Source organism: Pectinophora gossypiella, chromosome 10 (assembly GCF_024362695.1).
Source record: "Pectinophora gossypiella chromosome 10, ilPecGoss1.1, whole genome shotgun sequence".
Classification (NCBI taxonomy): domain Eukaryota; kingdom Metazoa; phylum Arthropoda; class Insecta; order Lepidoptera; family Gelechiidae; genus Pectinophora; species Pectinophora gossypiella.
This window is the reverse complement of record NC_065413.1, coordinates 7,147,114-7,168,817: the sequence shown is the minus strand read 5'-3', so window position 1 is coordinate 7,168,817 and position 21,704 is coordinate 7,147,114. Positions and strand designations below refer to the sequence as shown.

Here is a 21,704-nt window from a genome sequence, read left to right as displayed (position 1 = left end):
TTCATTACTAAGTATTGTATTATTTATGCCGCCCTTTACATCGGTTTATACCGTTGATACTATAAACAGTGCAACACGCAAACCCAGACAATAAAAGTAGAAGAAAAAATGTCGTGATACTTTTATGGGGCAGTTCCTCGAATCAAGCTCAAGCGATCGCCTTGAATAAGTAACTACTTACATCGAAAACACCCGCTTTAGTATCGCACTGAGATCTCGACAAATAAAACTGGAGAACAATAAAACGACAATTTTACTATAAAGTTTCTATATTTCGGCTTTCTATGTTCCAATTACAATACAACCTGCTCTGAAAATATTTTGGATACAAAACAATGGGTACTTTATGCGTTAAAAAGGGAGAAAACTGTAATGTTTAAACGTGGAAAACCATGTAAAGGGATCTTATCCTAGGGTTACGTTTACCTAATACACAAATTTAATATAAATATCACAGTCAAAGATACAACTAATTTCCTAGAAATTCTAAAAGTATAATGGCAGTGAAATGCAGGGCTTTCTATATTTAGATCTATGTCTCACAGTTAAAATCGAAACAACCTTTAATTCGTTCAAAGGTATAAGGTATAAAAGTTAACTATTGATTACGATACATTTACAGGTAAATAGTCCAAACAACGTGGTGTTCCAAAAGTGAAGCTAGTCTTATACACTGTGACTAGAATATAGATAGGAATAAGTTAAGAATTACAAGTATCAAAAAATCTGTACCTACTCATTACATTACGACCACTACGACTGTATTCAACTACAACGTTTACGTTTATACTGGCTTAACTAGTTTCAAGTTAAATATAATGCACTGTGTCCAACGTCCAAACACAATTGAAAAACTTTCAACTAAATATTTAACTGAAAACAGTTAAACTAGACCTTTTATCTACGTTACTGTTAAAGTTTGAAACGATATATTGATTATTGCTTTTTGTTTGAGTCTACCACGGAAGAGTGAAATTTAAAATTTAATGTATCTACGAGGCGTCGCACACCTAATTCTTGTTTTCTGGACTCTGAAAGAGAGAAGAGTTGTTGTTAATTAGCAATAAATTTCAGGGCCGACGCATGGCTCCCGAAAACAACGTATGCGGTGGAAAAATCGCAAACATACAACTTCAATTTACCTCATACGGTGGCGGGGGCAGTATATCACACAGATTTATTTGACAGCCCTGCTCCGACCGCGCCACATTCGAATGTCGACCCGTCTGAATGGGAATTTTGAAACTGTTCTCTCTTCCCAACCAGTGCCATTGAGGATAGTCGTATTCTAAATCATTTGTAGGACAAACCTTGCTTTTGTCCTGTCTGCTTCTTGAGCCTGATCTGTTTGTGTGGCATGACGCACAGTCGTCTTCTAGGACATTAATTTCATGTAGGTCATGTCTAGGCTCTCTATAGTCCTTAGTAGATCTACTGGACGTGCTGTGACAGCAAGTGGAGCACTCTCCATTCGAATACTGAATGCTTCCATTGCAAGATCTAACAATACTATTGTTGTGAGATCGTCTTTCCGGACAATTTCTCAGGTCGCCAATTTCGTTACTGTCCTGTGTTCAAAGTGAGATTTATTGTTAGCAAAATTATTATTCATATAACTTGACATACAATACTTAGCTAATCGCTACGGGAATTGGATAAATAATCTAATCTTAAAGTTCTCACGGGTGTTATCAGCACATACCTTGAAATTGAGTTCAGTGTAAATAGCGCTCGATGCGTATGGTTCGGGTGGGCCTCGCCGCAGTCTATCCACACTGGATGCGTCTAAACCTTGAATTGAATTTTGCGGTAAACTGTACTCGGGCTCCACACTGAGAATACTTGTCGACTGCCCACCTGCAAATAAGGTATCCTTTCACATTTCATTCGACTAAAAAAGCGTCAAGAATAAAAAACGGCGTAAATGGTATAAATATTTAAATGGTCATTATTCGCTTACCGTGCAAAAGACTCTGATGACAGCTGCCGACATCTAAAGCGGGGTCATTGGGCGCGGCAAACACCGGCCGGTCCCGCAGCCAAATCGTGTCCTTATTCAATAGACACTGCTGCGCTGTCACAATCGATTGCCCTGCAACCGGGTTCAATGTTTCAATTACGAATGTTTATGCTGTCACAAATTGTCCATAAAGGCTCGTTTACAACGATGCTTTTGATATAATGAACCAACCCACTGCTACATTGTGTAACTTTGGATATACGACTGTGTAGATATTTTATAGCAACGTACAATTCTTGCTCAGAAAAGAACTGTTGAAACCAAAGTTTAGTTCCCTAGTTCCATTTTAGTGTTAGAATGTTCAGTCTTTTGTTGAACTCGCAATGCGAACTAAAAGTTTTAAAAGTTATGAAACTTGATGTAACATTTGCTCTACTGCTGCTATGAAAGTTATCCAGAAAAGAAATTTACCGGTCGATTTCTTCCGTTGGATGTTATTCCGTCGCTTGATGTAGTAAATGCTGAAGACCCCGATGATGATAACCGAAAATAGTGCTAAACAAAGTACCAGCAGCCACGTTTCTTGAAATATATGAGGGATGTTCGAATCTTTCGGTGGTTCAGTCCTGAAAAGAAAATTACTCGTTACTTTTATTAAGTACCTATTATTGCACTTGACATAAATGATGTACATATCTAGTTGCATACGAATATTGTTTTTCATATGCAAATCCAGTGACCTCTCTACAGGAAGCGATTTATCAATTGTCAACATGTATCAAGTTGCCAACTCAACGAACACATATGACTATTGCATATGTTTATCTTCCTTAGCAACAAGATTACAGACCAATAAATATGTCGAAAATATTTGTAAATGTCTAAAAATAAAAACACTTCTTGTTTCCAATGCACAAACATAAGTTACTTATTGTAATATGCATTATTATGTTTTCTTAGCTACTCACTTAGTTACCTTTTAAGATTAACGAGGTTATCTTCGTAGCCATTCACAACATCAGAGGTGCATTTGTTGAGGTTTACTTATGCTTTTTTCAGTAGCTCTCATTTTATTTTTAATAAGAACATTAGCAAATAAACTTACTGAACGTAGTGTCTCTGCGTGTGTGTGGGCAGCATGTGTATATGCGCGGGCGCGCTGAAGGGCCCGTGTCCTCGGCGCGTAACGGCGGCTGCGCGGGCGCTATATCGGCCGCCCGCGCGCAGCGAGCTTGCGGCTGCGGCGCGCGTGCGCGGACCCAGCGACATCTGACCCACCACGCGACCGCCACTCGTGCCGCCGACGCGGATCTCAATCTATGGTATCATGATTAGTGAAAGCTTATCGTAAGCAAGAAAACAAAAATACCTTTAAGACAAAAACGAGACGGTGTTCATGAAGAATGAAAAATATAAATAAGTGTTTCATCCTACGATACATTCTATTAATAGAGGGAATAAAGAAAAGAACATAATAATAGCCTATAGGACATTATACGAGACATAATTTTGTCAGCGATCAACTTAATGTCGAAACTTCAAAACTACATAATAAATTCTCATGTATTGTCATGATAAGCTTTGCAACAAGCCGGTTTCGCCTATACTATCAGCTGTCATGCATCGATCTAACATCACTAAACGTATGTTCTAAATAGTCCAAGCAATCACAATGATAGAAACATAAATTTCTCAATGGGTATTGCGACGACAAACGAACCAAATCGATTACAGAGAAAGCTTTTTATTTCAAGGTTAATAGATTTCGATAACCGTATCAACTTTATATTTCTCACAAAATCTAAAAAAAATACAGTTTTCAATTACAATTCGACACGTAGACATAAATTACCAAATCGGTATACAATGCGAGTAACCTTCACGATTTGAATAAAAAAATATTCCCACCGAATTTTGAAGCGCGTAAATAATTCACTGACAATTAAGTTCGTGACATAATTATGAGTTTAACTTTAAAAAAACGAATGATAGGTAACAGCTTAATTACTGGTATGAAAACAATACTTACCAAATACCCAGTGAGCTCGCCGTTCCACGTGGTCGCAGGCGGCGGTTCCCACCGGATCCAAGCCGAAGTTGCGTTAATTACTCCAGCAGTCACGCTTTGGGGAGGCGCAGATGGCACTACAATGTTCACCAATAATCAATACACCGTCCCCAACCCATAATTATAAACAAAACAGCCATAACCACCCTTACCTTCTTCGTCAGTAAATCCTGTCATCAAATTTGAAGGTTTCCCAAGCAACATTTTATAAAATGGCATGAGAAAGACATCATATTGTGTGTAAGCCAATAATCCCGAAAGTGTATAACTGGATGATCCGCTGTTGTCAACGTCTGTTAGAGAGCCGTTTGAACACAATACGCCATCTGAGTGGGATGTACTTAGTGCCGTAATCTCCTCCACGCTTGCGTTACGCCAATTCAATGAAGTACCGTTGTACCAAATTTTAACACCTTCCAAATATTCATTGTAATCCGTTAATACCTGGAATTTAAATGTTTATTTAGGTTGATGCTAATCCGCGTGTAAAAATACTTTATGACTGACAGACATTATACTTACATCCCAAACGACCTTTATTGAAGTTGAGGACAATGCTTCAACCCGCTTTAAAGCTAATACGTTTTGCTGTAAATATTTTCTAGCTTGAACTAACTCATACTGCGTCATATGTGCATCGCGGTCAAGATTAATTCTCAAGTCTTGTTCTAATGACTCTTTCAAGTCATTATTTCCCTTTCTCAGAACTTTCAGATAAGCCTCTTGCATGATACTGCCAGCTGCGTTGACAGCCGTACAAATGACTCGCCCGCTGTGTTCCGCCTTTGCACCGTCCAGATATAATAAACTAGAATTGCTCTTCATGCATTCCGGAAATAGCAATGAATCTTGATTCCCTTCCAATATCCAAAAAGTCGTCGGTGTTGGTAACCCTTTAGCTTCACAAGGAATCGATACCACATCGCCCTCCCAAGCGGTCAGGTTAGATGGTATTTGTGTGAAGTGTGGTAACGCTAAAACAGATGGTCGTATTAAAATAGATGGCCAGAAATATTATGGCTGCAATAAAATGGAGTATAGATCTGAACGTACAGTTAACTGTGAGCGATGCGGTAGTAAGGCTGGTGCCGGCGTGGCTGTCCGCCCGGCACGAGTACACGCCCGCGTCGGCCGCCGTCACGTGCTCCAGACGCAACAAACCACGGATCACAGTTGCATGAAAAGGCAGCGACCCATCTTCCTTGACCCATGTTATTTTTACACTCGAATCGTAACTCTAAAATAAACAAGCAAACAGATGAACTCTTCAATGCGCATGCTGTTCCGCATTTTATTGTTAGTCGTAATCAATCAAGTTTTTATACCTGGCAATTAAATTCAACCGTTTGTCCGACTAGGGCAGTGATATTGCTGGGCTTAACTACGAAGTGTGGTCGTCTTAAGACGATTAACGCCGCTGCACGTGATTGCCTTTCGCCAGCTATGTTTGATGCCACACAGCGGTACAGCCCACTGTCAGCTGGTAACGTTTCTAATATTTTAAGATTTCCGCTTTCTGTCACTGTGACCCTAAAAAAATATATTTGTTATTTTAATTTCCAATATCTGAAGAACTTTTACTTTCTTTATTTTCATACATATTTTATTACCTGCCACTAACTTCAATATCATAAATCTGTCCATCTTTGAGCCAATGTACCGTCGGTTCGGGAACACCTTTGGGAGGTGTACATTCGAGCTGGGCAGGTTCACCAGCGGCCACGTGGACGTCACGCGGTTCAACTCTGAAGTCATCGCGAATTACTGAAAGAGTTCATTCATTAAAAACCGCCCTCTTACAAAATCGATTGACACATTTCAATGTGTATACACATCATTGGGTGATTTTCCCTATTGTCACACTTTATTTTCCTTAAAAAGATTATGGAAGCAAATCAAGTAGTACATTAATAAGATAATATTTTTTTTTATAAATGCTGTTTTTGTTATATAAGTAAGTATATAAATGTTGCTGACGATTTTTCAACATCCCTTATCTTAAAGTCGGCTTCGTAATAAATGTCAAAAAGCTGATGACTCATCCTTATTGCTTTCATTCTTGCCTCACCTGCCACATTGAGGGACGCGTTGTGACTGACAGCCTCGCCAGCTAAATTGCGTGCCACGCACCAGTAAACTCCTTCGTCGCTCTCCTTCTTACCCCGATTCACCCTACGGAAATAACGGCTGTGATTCCACTTGCTTGGAATAATTTATGTAGGTGGAGCGTTTGATTATATTCTAACAATGAATATAGAGCGATAACACTGAAAGGTTGTTTGCCTTTTATGTAAAAGAAGTTATTGAGTCAGTCTGAACAGTTAGGGCAGGGGTTTAAGTTATTTGGTAACGATTTTGAAAAGCTACAGTAACAGTGATAATAATAATTGGCATATCACCTTATCTATCCCATTCATTATGATCGCTGTCCCTTTTCGCAACTTGGTTAAAGCTTTATTTTATGGGTTACTTCTCTAAAGATAATTTTGTTTACAGAGACAAGATATTCAGGTTCAATAAGTGTCACAAAACAGAGTGAGCTGTTGATTACATAGGTATACGTCATAAATTTATTAGCGAAATACAAATAGACAGTCCTATTATCCATCCAGTAAGCCACCTTATCAACAGACCATACGGATTTGATAACGTGTTTCCTAAACCAAAACAACTCTAAACTGACCTCAGAAACAACAGTCCATCTTCCAGGAGCACCCTATGTCCATCTTCAGCGGAGGGTAGTGGGCTGCCATCCTTATACCACAGCACAGTTGGCTTAGGCCGGCCTTCCACCACGCACCGCAGCGTCGCTGGTTCACTACGGCCTGATACTGTGTTCGATGGGTGCTCCTTTATGCGCGGGGCGCGGTTTTGAGCTGGGAAAAGAATTTTAAAATTAGCACTTAACATAACAAGTGTAGGTATAGTATGAACCCCACTCCGAGGGTTGAGCAAAAAGAAACAAAGAAATGGGGAAAAATAGTACTTGTTATAAGTACACAATCATGTCTGGCATTTAAATATGGCTATTAATGGTCACACTATTAATATGAATTTTAAAATTCTTAGTAGTAGAACCATTTATTATTGTTATGATAAATGAATCAATGAATGACGATTTAAACTACGGACTATTTTCAGACTAGTTAAACTTTCGTTGATTTACGTTTTCTAATAACTCAAATCTAGGTTTCAAACCTACAGTATTTTTAAAATAAGGAGGCGCATCCTGCCGTGCAAATTTGCTCTACCACACTCGTACGAAACGTCCTTAATAAACCTATAGACCGCCGGTCGATCTCAGACGAGTATTTCTACAAGCTACATAGTTAAAACACATAATAACGGGTTCTTACCGCGTTTAAATCAGGGATAATATGAGACTTTCATTTGATTGTATGTTTGATTTAAACGCGGTAAGAACCCGTTATTATGTGTTTTAATTATGATAATAACCACGTAAACCTAAAACAATGTATGAGATACATATTACTTAAGAATAATATACCCAAAATGACAAATGCGAAAGCAAGTCCGTGCGTTTGTATAAAAATTAAGTAAGTAATTCAATCCGTTAACATTAACGTCACTAATATCTACATCAGAATCTAAAATAAAAAGTCGTAACTGAGAAATCCCCAATTTTTCTTTGTATATTGAACCATATCAAAACATGTCAAGTGAGAGCCTACTCGCTCGTATCTTATCACAATCTTCTAAATTGTGTAACCGCATAAGAGGAACTACAAATATCGCTTAGAAGAGTCATGTAACATTTTCCCAAGAGTGAGATAAATCACTCCTTACGCTTTGTGCACCCATTACAGTGAAATAATGAGGCCCATTAAGAAATTAACATTCGTTATAAATTAAATTGGCTGTTATAGTAAAACTGGGTCAAACTAAACAAATTGTGCCTCTTTCATTATTTATTTACAGCCACAATAAGTAATGGTATTCAAAACTCTTTCGTTAACTAAAATGTCAGGTTGTGATATACTGCTTGAATAAACCATTTGTTATTCTTTTGTTTTTAATTCTCTAATGAATTACAATAAATTTTCGAGAAGATGATTTAAGTTACCTGCACGCTAGTTACAAAAGAGTGAATGTAAATGAACAGTCGTCTGGATTCATTACCAGTTAAGTATACTAATTAAGTACCTATGTCAATATTGCTCTACAAGCTTTTAGGTTTCTAATCTTATTTGTCTCTTGTATGAGTTATGAGACCAATGACCGATTCACCAACCCTGGTGCCAGGAATACTTATGGGTTATGGACAGATGTCCTCCTGTAATGACGAGCGTGAATCTACTACTGTAGTAATAAGAAGTTGCTTTTGTTAAGGGAGGGTGCTACGCATGACGCTAATCTCGCGTGTGTGAGCAAATCCGCATGACACTGAAACCGCCTTCAAAACCAAATACCATGTGAATCATGTAGTGCCTACAAGCATAGTATCAGCTTTATCAAATTCAAAAATATCGTTAGATATTCAGTAGGTAACATAGTGACACTTTGAATCGTCATATTTTACATAAGGAACGCCTCGTCCGCCTAAAACTACTGCAGCTTCTCACAACCTGTATAACCAGGGAAAAGAAGCTGCAAGAGAAACCTCGGCACAGGGCACTAGACGTTCTTTTAAAAAAAAACTGTTATACAATTTAGTAATTTGGCTGCCTAATATCATTTTATCTCACGCGTCTTTGAAAACGTAGTGTAGGACGCCCTTGGGCTAGATGGAATGACAAATGAGAAAATCCGAAGACTCAGCTCAGTGGAGTGCCATAGAAGAGGCCTATGTCTAGCAGTGGACGAGCGTAGGCTGTTGATAGGATAATCTAATGACTACGTCAGGGGTACAATGTGATTAGATACATGTATTTACTCTTATATACTGGACAATTTAATTGTATAATTGCTGCATATTATAAACAACAGCGCGCAAGTCGGAGGTTTGTGACCTAGCCTATATTGGGCTGGTTTTCCCTTCACGGGTCAGACAGGCAGTCGCTTCTGTAAAAAACCAGACCAATCAAATCTTCAGGTTAGATAAGCGGACCCTGTGAAAAACGGAATAATGCTAGGGAGATGATGATGCTTTTAGATAATTGGTATGCGGCCCCTCGTAAAAGCCCGAATGCACAATCAACCGGCACTTTCATAGTTTCCACTGTTTCTTATCGCGATAACGAGCCCGGTTTGTAAAGATTGAGATACGAAAAATCCTGGTATTTCCAGTTGGTCTAAGACTCTAGGTCTACATCATAAACGTCTTTATGTTTCTCATAAGCTAGGTAATTACGTACCTACTATTAAATATTATAATATAAACAACCTATTACCATATAATAAGGAATAATACTCGGCTCGTAATAAGGCTCGCCAGTTCTGTTTCTTGAACTTGGCTTGACACGCTGTCGCTGCCGCGCCGCTGCCGCGTGTCTAGATTGGTAGACGAAATTTTAGGTCTTCTTATATTGTGTGGGTTGTGAGGTGGAGTACCAAACTCATCAACCCTGCTGAGGGTTATTATTATTATGTAACGACTACATACTTACATCAGTAAGTAGTAACCGGGACCAACGGCCTTAACGTGCCTTCTGAAGCACGGATTATCTTTCTTTCGGACAATCAGGTGATCAGCCTGTAATGTCCAAACCAAACTAGGGATCACAAAGTAATTTTCGTGGTATATCCCACCGGCATTTGAACCCGGGACCTCGGGATCGTGAGCCCAACGCTCAACCACTGAACCACGGAGGTCGTTTTGAATTTTAGGTAGACTGATTCTGAATAAATTGATTTGGTTGTAAAGACAACAAACTTATTCATTAGCACATGTTTCTGCTACTACCATATTTAAACACGTGGTTAACATAACGTCAATTTACAGCTCTTAACCGTTGTATTTATGTTAGCAGATTGCACAATTATTATTAAAATATGAATAATAAAATTTTACATTATACGAAGCAACACACCTGTATCCTCAAAGGGGTACGCAGAGGTGTACAGTCATGAGCAATATAATGTACAGTGGGTACTCTGTCGCACTAACATGTTTGACATTTAGTGAGACTTACAGTTCAATTTCTCAAAAACATTAATGCGACATGGTACCAAAGTATATACATATTAATGCTCGTTACCGTATAGGTTTTACACCGACTCCTCACTAGCTATGTTTCAGTTGTGCTCTATTAATCTAGAATGTACTCATAATGCGAATTGTAAATGACTGTGATAATTTTTGTCCCTTTGTATAATTAGCTTTATTTAGTTTTAAAGTGTAAAAACACTATTATTTCTATTTTATATTATTTTAATGATTTAAAATTATTTATTAATTTATCCAATGTGTGGGTAGCTTTTTTACCTGAATAAAGAAATTTATTAATAATAATTAAGTTCCCACCTCCGTCGAATCCTATGGTTATACTTAGTCATATAATGACAGTAGATGATGCGTTTTAGTATTTCATTTTTAATTTATCATTATGCTTTGTCCTACTCAATTTAACGACGAAAGAAATCTTTTACTTTAAACTTTAGATTACTCCAAAATCAATAAGTAGACATTTTAAGCATTTCAAAACTAAAAATAAGTAAATTCAGCTTGCGTACGCGAATGAAATATTTCATAACATCTTGTATGTCTTATGTCATGCAAGATACAAACATATTGCAATATTATCTTTACGGGATGTATGACACCAACTCAATTAGGACATCAAAACAATAAAGATAGTCCACAATAAATCATGAAGGAGATAGATTTCTCTTGTCTGACACACATTTCCTTTTATTCGCTGAGAAATAACGTAACTGCTCACAACTATATCCCAATTGGGGTAGTCAGAGGTACATCCATCGCAAGATGCACTAGGTACCCCCACTTCACGGAGCTTTCTTTAGTTAGACCAACGTGATAGGTGGTGAGCCGTATCGCCGCGCGCCGTATATAATGTTTCAGCAAACTATATAACTGTGTGTATAGCCACTGAGAAATAGATATACATATTAAGAGTATGACCATGGTCGTTTGACCAAACAATCGCTTGTAATACATCTATCAAGACACCAGGTGATCACTTAGTCAAGCTGTGTGGAATGCCCAAGATGATAAGCATCAATGAACAATCACGGTTTGCTTTTTGTCTCAAACTATCTGTGGATCGAAAAGTATTCGAATGAATACAATTTTGTGATCGTAATTCGTGACGGCTCGATTTCACTGACGGATTATAGCGGTCAGGCAGCTAGCCATAGGAAATACTTCATACTCATGGGAGTATGAAGGGTCATCATCATCAGCCCATTAACATCCCCACTGCTGGGGCACGGGCCTTCTCTATGGATGGATAGGGAGATCGGGCCTTAAACCATCACGCGGGCCCAGTGCGGATTGATGGTTATTAACGACTGCTAATGCAGCCGGGACCAACGGCTTAACGTGCCTTCTGAAGCACGGAGGAGCTCGAGATGAAAACTTTTTTTTTGTGGTCACACATCCTATGACCGGCCTTTGGGAAAGTTGCTTTACTTCAACACTCGCAGACCGAGCGCGTTAACCGCTGCGCCACCGAGCTCCTCATATGAAGGGTCACTCATCGTATGAAGGGTCAGTACACATTACATAAACAAGCATTTATAAACAATTGGTACAAAACCTTAAAATCAAAAATAAATCTAAAAACACAAAAAATGGAACACCACCGCATCTAGGTACTGAAATAAAGAAGCAAGTTTGGTTTTATTGAAACGGTATCTCTTACAACATTAACATTTTGAAACATTTAATTCCATATCTTCTCGTAATCCTAATTATTCTCTGCTTGATAAAATATATTATATATTTACATAAAAGATTCTCACCATTTCTTTGAAGTCGGATGGTGTACGCCTACGCGAAGTCTGGAGTAACTTACGGCTCTTATTAATGCATCCATAAAAAAAACGAAAAAGAAATGTATGGATCTCTCAATAGCCTCCGTCCGTTCCGCCGCATTTAGATAGACACTCGGATAAAATGACACGAGGTATTGTAATAATTTTTGATTTACTTTTTTAACTTTATTTTCTTTTTTGTCGAGGCGATACGGTCAGTAGTCCTTTATTAATACTTGTCAGTGTCACTGATAACCCACAACGAATGCTATCTTGACATGTTTGTCTTTTTGTTGCACGCATGTGGGTGCAGTGCACGAGAATCAATTCCACGCGTGTTGTGTGAAAACAAAATAAGGCGGTGGTATTATAATATTGATCGGGATCTTGCATCACGTATTTTTTGTGTAGGCAGATGATAAAATGTTTTTTTAATACGTACTTACACATAAGATTACTTACTAATTGTGTTATTTTTTATTATGTTTATTTGTTGATTAAATCGCTCATTGATCTCACAACCCACACAGGAGAAAGAGAGATTTGTAATGAGTCTGACAGTTTTGAGATCGGTCTTACAATAAAAGTTGCCTTAGTCAAGTTGCAAACGATTACGAAACATTACAGTGTAATTGAATGAATAAATTTATGGTATTGACATGTCACCATGCCAACTGGGCACCCTCGGGCCTGTTGTCTAAAATTTTGTACCGGTTGAAAGCCTTCAGCGTTCCCTATTTGTCCAGCCTAGAAGTTAATGTCATCTGCGGCAAATCTATAATAAGTCACGTCAAAAAAAATGTACATCCTACACATAATTACTCATTGAATCGTGTTCGTTTTCGAATATCAAGACGTACCTATCACTAAAACTCAACGGCTTCTGAGGCAGAGATGAGAGCCATCGGAACGGCAATGCAGGACAGAAGGGGCAAATCACAGGGACTGTAACCTGGACCCTAACAGAGGGCAGCAGTACCTGTCAGTACTATTCAGAGGCGGAAGACAGGAGTCCTAGTTCGGCTTTGAAATAGACTACTCTGTGCGCAATCCACTCGCATCACACAGAGTACTGCGGGGCGAAAAGCAAGAGGGAAATCACTGCCCTATTTCACCCTAAAAACCAGAGCGTGGCTCTTAAGTTAATAATGATCACTAAAACGAATATTGGACGATATTTAAGTTTAGTAGATTTGAATTCATATTTGGACTATAGGTAATTAATAATATCACGTGGTTTCCAGAATTTGTTTCTGCGTAATGTTAAAAGGCTCACCTCCTCTTTCATGGGACTTAAACATAGCTGGAGAGGAGTGCGTATGTACTATACACCTCTGCCTACCCCTTCGGGGATACATTAGGCGTGATGGTGTGTAATGTTCTCTCAGTTATAAACCTAGGTAAAATTGCCCAAGTGTTTCAGTCTACTTATACAAAATAGGTATCGTTGATAAAATATAAATTACTTAATTATAGTGTTCTCTGCCATAATTACAACGTTGCATCAATTGTGGTAACGGTTTACCCAGTAATCTGCACTGTTAGTTTCACGATCTGGAGGTCAAAATTACTTTCCGAGACTGTCTTTTCTTTGGTAAAGACATTGAAGACTGAATCACCTGATTGGCCGGTGTACTAAGATGATTCCATGTCTCGGAAGACTCATTAAGCCGGAGGTCTCAGCAGGAGCTAACTGTGTGCTAGTAAGCCGTAAAACACCTCCACCACCAAGCAGTGGAGCAGCGTGGTGGAATCTGGTGTGTAGTCCTACTATATAACAGTTGTGGCAAATAAGTGCCCGATTGCTATCAACTAACAACTATCAACTATTGATTGATTGATTGTCTGCTGAAAGATTATTTTGTCAGGTAAATTTCGGACAGGCTATCAGACACTTAGGTATATAAGCGGGAGAAGTAAACAGGTCTTAAAAACTCCTAAAGCTCGTAACAGTAACCATCTCTGTAATAAACATTTAAATCTATTTAAACCTATAACTATTGGTACATCCATCTACTAGCAGGATCCTGGAAGATTCAGCTTTATTACCTACTTACTAAAGTAGGCGGGTAGGTACCTTAAGTTTTTTTTGGAATTTGTCCTTCACGCAATACAAAAACTAAATTTTCCAATAGCCATCTAATTTAACGCTACCAGTTAGTTAACTTTAATTAAACCGACGTCGAAAAATAAAAGAACTCTTTGTTTCGTTGACGCAACGTCGAAACGGAACTACATTTCGTTAATTGGCTCTATTGTACTTTAATTACTCGGTATTGTAGGTACCATCTGATAAAAAGTCGCCATTTTACCCATCGTTACGGAATTAAAAAGTTGATTTGTAACGTACGACACTAGTTATAAAGTACAGCCATGCATTTTCAGCCAGTTAACTTCGCGCGATCGAAATTTAAATAAATTACCAACACAGCTTTTTACAAAAAAGAAAAATAAGTACCTCACGTATTCCCTTAACGATAACGAGACTTTGATAGCGCCAATAAAAAACTTTTTGCTCATTCCATAAGGCGAAATATTTTAACTAAGATCGTAAAGTGCATATAACAAAAACAAATATTTACCATTAGTCCCATTCAGTCCAATAAGAAGTAAATGCACGAGCACAAGAAACACAAATTGGTTCCTCCCATTTATGGTGTTATCGCACTCATTAACACCTACATCCACCATACTGCCACTGAATTACACTTAATTCCCACACCTTCGATAATTTACATGTTTACCATTTCACTTCGACGGCACCGTTTATTTTTTTCACTAGCATTCTTTATCGTCATATGTTTTTAAAAATAATCAAACAGTCATTGCGTTCGAAATTTAAGTTCGTAAAGTTGTGTAGTCGCACGCATCGCGCGGCCGCGTCAGTGAGTGTGCAAACGACCAGCCAAGCCGGGGCCTTGCGTCGTACTATCACGCGCGCCTCCCTCCCTCATCTCAGCTCTGTTTACACTCTCCTAAATGGGGGGACACAAAGGCGCCTCGCCGCTGGTCTTCTGATAGTTTTTCAAACATTTACCTGTTTTGGAATATGATCCCATATTTGGATGGTGCGAACGCCTGCCGAGATCTGAAATTGTCAGGCACTTACTTTTTTCAGGGCCTATTATTGTTATCGTCTTTGGAAAGGTTGGTTAAAGTTGAAATTGCGTGCAACTATATTGTTGCAATGATTCTTAATTAACGTAGTTACTTGAATCGCCTGCAATGTAGTTCCGTTAAGGCTAATTAAAAGCAGCAAACCATAGCAACAACGAGCTTATTGTAGTACACACAAATTAAGTTGATTCAATTTGGGTTCTGGTTCGATATAGAGATTGAAGTATATTAAAAGTTCCTTTGAACCGTTAATTTTTTGCTTCACCCCTCGGCGTCTAAAAATCTCAAAAGCCCATTCAAAAGGGAAAGGAAATAAAATACGGCTTATTTCATTTGACGCATTTGTCGAGTTAGCGCAAGCGCACCGGGCGGCGCCGACAAAGACGGGGTAAAAAACGTTCTAATTTCAAACCGGTCCCTTCCCCGCACGCGCTCCTGCGCATCCCTTTGCATTATTATGTAGAAGAGGTCATTCACAGTTCGCACAATAGCACCCATACACACACCAACTGCTCATAGGTAAAGCTCGCACGTGAGCTTTTTGTACTCCAAACTTTTTGCGTTGTAGAGTCGAGACTCATCAAGGTGAGCAAATGATTGAACTTATTTTTTTTTTATTGAAACATAATCAATTTATTTTAGTTACAGTAATAATAATGAAGCCAATATTAGGAATATATTTTCATAACACCTTGTGTCTTAATCACGCTTTTGTTACCGACTCTACCAATCACGCACCGCAAAAAAAAACGAAAATTGAATACTTAATTCCATTTCCATTATAAAGAGGTATTCGAGACAGGATTAAAAGTTAATTGCATCATATCGAATATTTCAAGCATAAAGGGTAATGGAGGTGTCCTCAGAGTTTCTCTTTAATTAACAGCTGTTAATTATCGGACGTATCCGAAGCATATTATTATGGAAATATATGGATGTAGTAGAGGTTTTTATGACACTTTGATGGGTTAATTGCGACGTGTTGGTAATATTGGCAGTAAACCGCCGACCCTCATACGTCGCTCAAATCTACTGAGATGACGATTTGACATAATGAGGCAATAGCGTATAATAGTGAAAATAGCAAACGCGTTGTGACATTGAGCGTCTGTGACGTTGCCAAAAACATAAAAATAAAAAAACGAAACTTATTGAGACATTTTGCGCCTTGTAAGCAGCTAATGCAGCCAATCAGCTCGCGACTCACGACCCCGCCGGCGTAGTCGACGATTTCCCTCATTCAGCGCTTATCGCTATCGACCCACTAGGGTCGATTAATTCTTTCAAATATTTTTCCTCTCAGACGACGCCCTGAGCCGAGGTTCGCGCCCTACTGGGCACCATCAGGCCTGTTGTCTTAAACGTTGTACCGGGTGGGAGCCTTCAGCGCTCCCCATTTGTCCGGCCAAGTAGTTAATGCCATCTGCGGCAAATCTACAATAAGTCACGTAAAAAAAAATGCGCCTTGTAAACGCAATTGAACCTTAAAAACGTGATCGAGACGCGGTCCTCGACAATGTTTCATGATAAACAGGGAATCATAAAACATGATAGCTCTTGTTACAAGAACGATCAAGTTATAACGATGTAAACTATCTTGGACGTTTCCTTTGCAGACAATAAACCACGCCACAACAAAGTTACAAGACGATTACCAGACGTGCATAGTTTATTTTATATTTGAGGCAAGAAAGCCAAATTCAGTGCATTTGTAATCAGTGTGTGGAAAACAGTAGCCACACGGATATCGCCTACGACCTACGTGCATACAATAGCAATACAGACAACTATCCAGCCTAAGCTGACCCATCTAAATATGTGGCATTCCTTCTACATTATTGTAATGTCCAGTGGTGAGAATAATGAGAGAGCTCATCATAAGCTGGGAATATATTTTTATTGCCGACTACCAACAAGTCTATAAAGGAGACCAACCATTGAATAAATAATGGGATGGCTATAAACAGAACCAGATTTCTAATCTAATTTCGTCATAACACATTCGGACATGACATTTATATTTAAATACATTCTGTTACGGATTCCATATAGGTAAGTAGATGGTGCAGGTTATACTATGGAGGAAAATAGTGTAATATATATACATATGTACCGTAGCTGATGTTGCGAACTGACGTATCTGCAATTTTAGTACAAACTGATTTACACCTTTTCCAGTTGTCAATAAGACACAAATCACTTTAGCAAAAATTACAGATACGTCAGTTAGCAAAGTCAGCCACGGTACGGTCACGAGCATTAATATGTATACACTTTGGTACCATGTCACATTAACTTTTTTGACAAATTGAACTATAAGTCTCACTAAATGTCAAATATGTTAGTGCGACAGAGTCCTAAAGTGGGTACATCATATTGCTCATGACTGTACTTGCAATGTTTACGTGATATTTCCATTTAATGAGGTCTTTCAACATTTAAAGACGTCTCCTTTACATTAACATAACATAAATATCCTACGTACGTATACGTTCCACTGCTGGCAACTGGCATCCCCTCAGTGAACCGGAGGGGTATGGAGCATATTCCACCTACCACGCTGCTCCATTGCTCCTTTATATTAGGCAGTGTAAATAATTTGTTGAGTAATATTAAGGAGTTATTTTTTAATTTAAGTAAGTTTTCGTTTGCCCACAATCTCACCTGATGGTAAGTGCAGATGTGGGCTAAGGTGGTACACGCTTACCTAGTAAATCCCTTTTCACTCTAGATTTGAGGAAGAGTGAAAGTAATGGCGCAAGGTACTATGCAGTCGGCTCAGCAGTGCATACACCAGGGCACTGTGATCGGCACAAATATAGTAGGAACAACTGGCCGGACCTATCTCCCTTAGCAGCATCTCCAGACATCCTGCCGGAATATGAGCTTCGTCGCTTGACATGCAAGGCATTTTGCGGAGTAAAAGGAACGTTAGCATTAGCTTTCTACAAAGATAATAAATACTTTCCAAAAGAGACGTACCTAAGTGATCATCCCCCTAGCATTATCCCGTTTTTCACAGGGACCGCTACGTACGTAGGGGACGTACGTAAGTGATAAATTATCTATATAAAGCGATTGCAGTTTTGTCATCAAAATATTTATGTCCAATACAATACGCGTACAGTAACTCGTACATAATCTTGAAATGGAGCCAACGGTCTAATAAACAAAATTGACACTTCACTTTATTCCTAAAATAGTTCGTAAAATCTTTTCACGGCACTTCTAACAAGAGTGCACAACTTGGCAGAAACGTCAAGAAATAAAACGTGAGCGCAGTAAGAATTTCTAGGAATGTTGTTGTAAATGTTCGGTCACTGTCGCCGTTAGGCGGCTTTCAGACGGACCGCAGCAACCGCACGCAGTCGATCGGCGACATGTCGCTAGACTGAGAGGCATTATTCGCGAAACCACGCACTATTGAGGATACCAGCAGAAGGACTGCACCGTCGAATCAGCAACCGCGCGCAGTCGCTGCACTCTACACGCAATCGTGACTTCAACTACACGCAGTCGCCTGCATTCGTAGTCGATGTTTATTACATGCAGTCCACTACACTACTGCAGGTGACCAATTTGAAATCACGACTGTTATTCAAATACCGACTAGATGCAATCAATATCGACTGCGTGAAGTAAATACCACGACTGTATGCAGTAATGTTGAACGTACAACAGCATGCAGTTGAATATCGTATACGCGCGGTTTCTGGTTCAACTGTTTTTCTGTCCGTCTGCTAGCTGCTTTAATAGTGCGTGGTGTCGCGAACAGTGCCTCTCAGTCTGGCGACTTGTCACCGTGAAGATCTAGATCTTCACCGATGATACCGGGAAAGATAAATGGGGACTTCGCAGAATCACTAATGTCCACATTAATTTGAAACGCATTTTTTGTTGGTGCTAACCACGTGTGAAGTTTTAGCTGTCGGAGATTGTGTTGATACCGATTTTTTGGAACTCGGCTATTTTGTGAAAAAAGAAATGCCGGATTATATCCAATATAGTTTAACGAGGTACTTAAGGCCATATATTTATCTGTCAATTTGGATATCCCAAATATAATTATAACTGCTAGGCACAAGAGAGGGGGTATGGAGCATACTCCACCACTCCAGACTCCTGTGTGAGTTAACGGGAAGTAGCCCGGGACCAACTGCTTAAAATGCCTTCCGAAGCATGGTATCTCAATCAGGTGACTCACTTAATAGTGTTACAAAGTTATTTCTGGCAGTGCCCCCATCGGTAATCGAACCCGGACCTCAAAATTGTGAGATCAATACTCTAACCACTAGATCGTAGAGACTGTTCCTTTAAACAATGCATCATAATTTCACCCATCAAATTCCCATAAATCGTTCAAGTCAGCAAGAAATAGATTACGAATAAATTGCTGACTCGACTCCGGAGTTTAATTACGTAAAATAGACGAGACAGAAAGAGCAGACTTCGTCTCCTTTTCTTATAAAGGATCGAATGGAGGGACAAACGAGCGGTTGTACTGTGGCTGTAAGTGCCTATTATGTTGCAGATGTTCATCACTAAATTTGAATGAATTTATAAAATTTCGGTGGCCTTTATTCCATTCGAACTTTCTATCATCAATTACTTAACAGTAAAAAAACATCTGAAGTTAGAACATTCGAATTTCAACTTATTTTATTTCCCGTGTCTCGTTCTTCGACGCTGCGTCACACATAGTTTGAATCATGTACATAGAGCAGCATACTATTACATACAAATCCCAGTAATTCTCAATCATTACGAAAACTTTACAAACGCGTCTTAATAAATGACAGTGACAAAACACTATCACTATACTTTTATGTTCGTATCTCTGGTATTAATTTGACCCCACCCACGTGTGGTTTTCTCGTCCGATATACACCGCCAGATATCGTAGTTGACGTTTTAATATGGAATTTGTTATTCGATAAAATAAGATAACATGGATCTGTTAAATTGCATGAGAAACTTTCGCGATTAACCATATCGTTGGCGATATAACATTTTTGTTTTATCTACATACTTATTACATAAATCTAGTTAGAACTTAGAAAGATTTAATTCACCTTCCATAATTGTAAAAATTGTGGCTTTCTTCCTCTATTTTGATACGTCATAAGTTTAATCTACACTGGTAGACAAAAAATCGACTCAAGTATTGTGGAAAAATTTGTCATATTATTATACCTTGTGGCATATGATCATTATATCTTTTAGACATTTATTAAAGACCAGGATGGTCAAAAGGCCACATTGAAACAATAAATATAAAGCAATATCGCTATTTGACATTTGTTGACATTGCGCACTTACTTTTGTATGCGCAAATGTCAAATTGCAATGTTGCTATTTAGCTGAATTGCTTCGAAGTGGCCTTTTTAGAACCCCAGGTATCAAAACTTGAGAAGATTTTTAACCACCCGTGTAGTTTACGCTCGTGATCTTTATAAAGACGGGCATCGTCACAAGTCATCAGTAAAGAAATTTACTTACAATGAAATGAAAGATATATAGGTATAGCCCTCTATGGATGTGAAACTTGGACACTGACACAGAAGGACAGAGAGAGAATCGAGGCCTTTGAAATGTGGTGTTGAAGGAGGATGGAAAGAATAAGTTGGACAGAAAGGGTTACAAATGAGGAAGTGCTAGTAAGAGTAAGGGAAAAGAGACAAATACTGAGAATTATTGAGGACAGAAGAGGCAAGATGATTGGACACCTAATAAGACACGACGAATTTATTAAAAACATCATAGAAGGAAAGCTAGAAGGAAAGACAGGAAGGAGAAGACCAAGAAGAGCTTACATGGAACAGATTAAAGAAAAGATTAACGTCGTGTATTATAGGGAAGTCAAGGAATTGGCCTTTGATAGACTGGAATGGAAAACGCTACACCGACAAGAGCGTGGCTCTTAAATTGATGATGATGATGAAATGAAAGATAAAAAGTAAAATATATTGATATTAGTCAAAATCAATTGCTTAGCGTTTCAGCCGCCAGTCTGTTGGCGCCCCGATGCTGTCGGAGTGAGAAGCATTGATTGATGAGCGGACAACTGCCGTGTTTTGCATTCAGCTATTTACGGGCATTTCCTCCGCTTAACCCGTCTGCCTTCCCTGATTAATGGCATCGGCTACCTATTACGTGGAGTCTGAGCTAAGTTAAGATACACTGACTAGAAAATCCACGAAACTATTTAGTGTGGAATTTGGAATCATTAATTTTGACCAGTTATCGAAAATATAAAAAAGTTAACTAAATATATCCATACTTATATTAATTTAACGTCAAATGCTCATTAGGAGTTAAGAAATATTAAATTGGTTTGTGCTCCCTCCTCCCATATACGGGATAAGATTATATAAACACACATATTGCACGATGAGTAACCTATAGTACATAAATCTTACCTACTATTCAAGCCTATTTGTATGAACACGTTCTTAAAACCATTTCGTACTAAACATTCTACACTGTATATTAAAGTACATAATAGATAAATTCAAGTCGCTTTCCTTGACATTTTTGCTATTCTATTAATCATTTTAAATAGCGAACGCCCATCATTTCCCTATAGTTATTACCCAATTATAATTTATCTGCGGAGTGGTGCGTGCGGCGCCGGCGCCTACGCAGCGCTTTGAACCTAGAGCC

At 38.7% G+C, this 21,704-nt stretch overlaps 1 protein-coding gene across 1 annotated transcript; it reads right to left on the bottom strand.

Moving 5' to 3' along the window:
* Positions 1-251: 251 nt before the first annotated feature.
* On the bottom strand, positions 252-14,841 carry LOC126370359 (roundabout homolog 1-like). Its single transcript, XM_050015192.1, has 15 exons — positions 14,507-14,841; positions 6,712-6,904; positions 6,097-6,200; positions 5,639-5,792; positions 5,354-5,558; positions 5,082-5,265; positions 4,551-5,002; positions 4,181-4,472; positions 3,990-4,105; positions 3,066-3,277; positions 2,432-2,586; positions 1,961-2,092; positions 1,703-1,857; positions 1,143-1,568; positions 252-1,031 (listed from the first exon to the last, which is right to left on the bottom strand). Exons 1-15 carry the CDS (start codon positions 14,613-14,615, stop codon positions 1,011-1,013), a joined length of 2,910 nt encoding a protein of 969 aa, XP_049871149.1. The 5' UTR covers positions 14,616-14,841; the 3' UTR covers positions 252-1,010.
* Between the last annotated feature and the right edge of the window lie 6,863 nt (positions 14,842-21,704).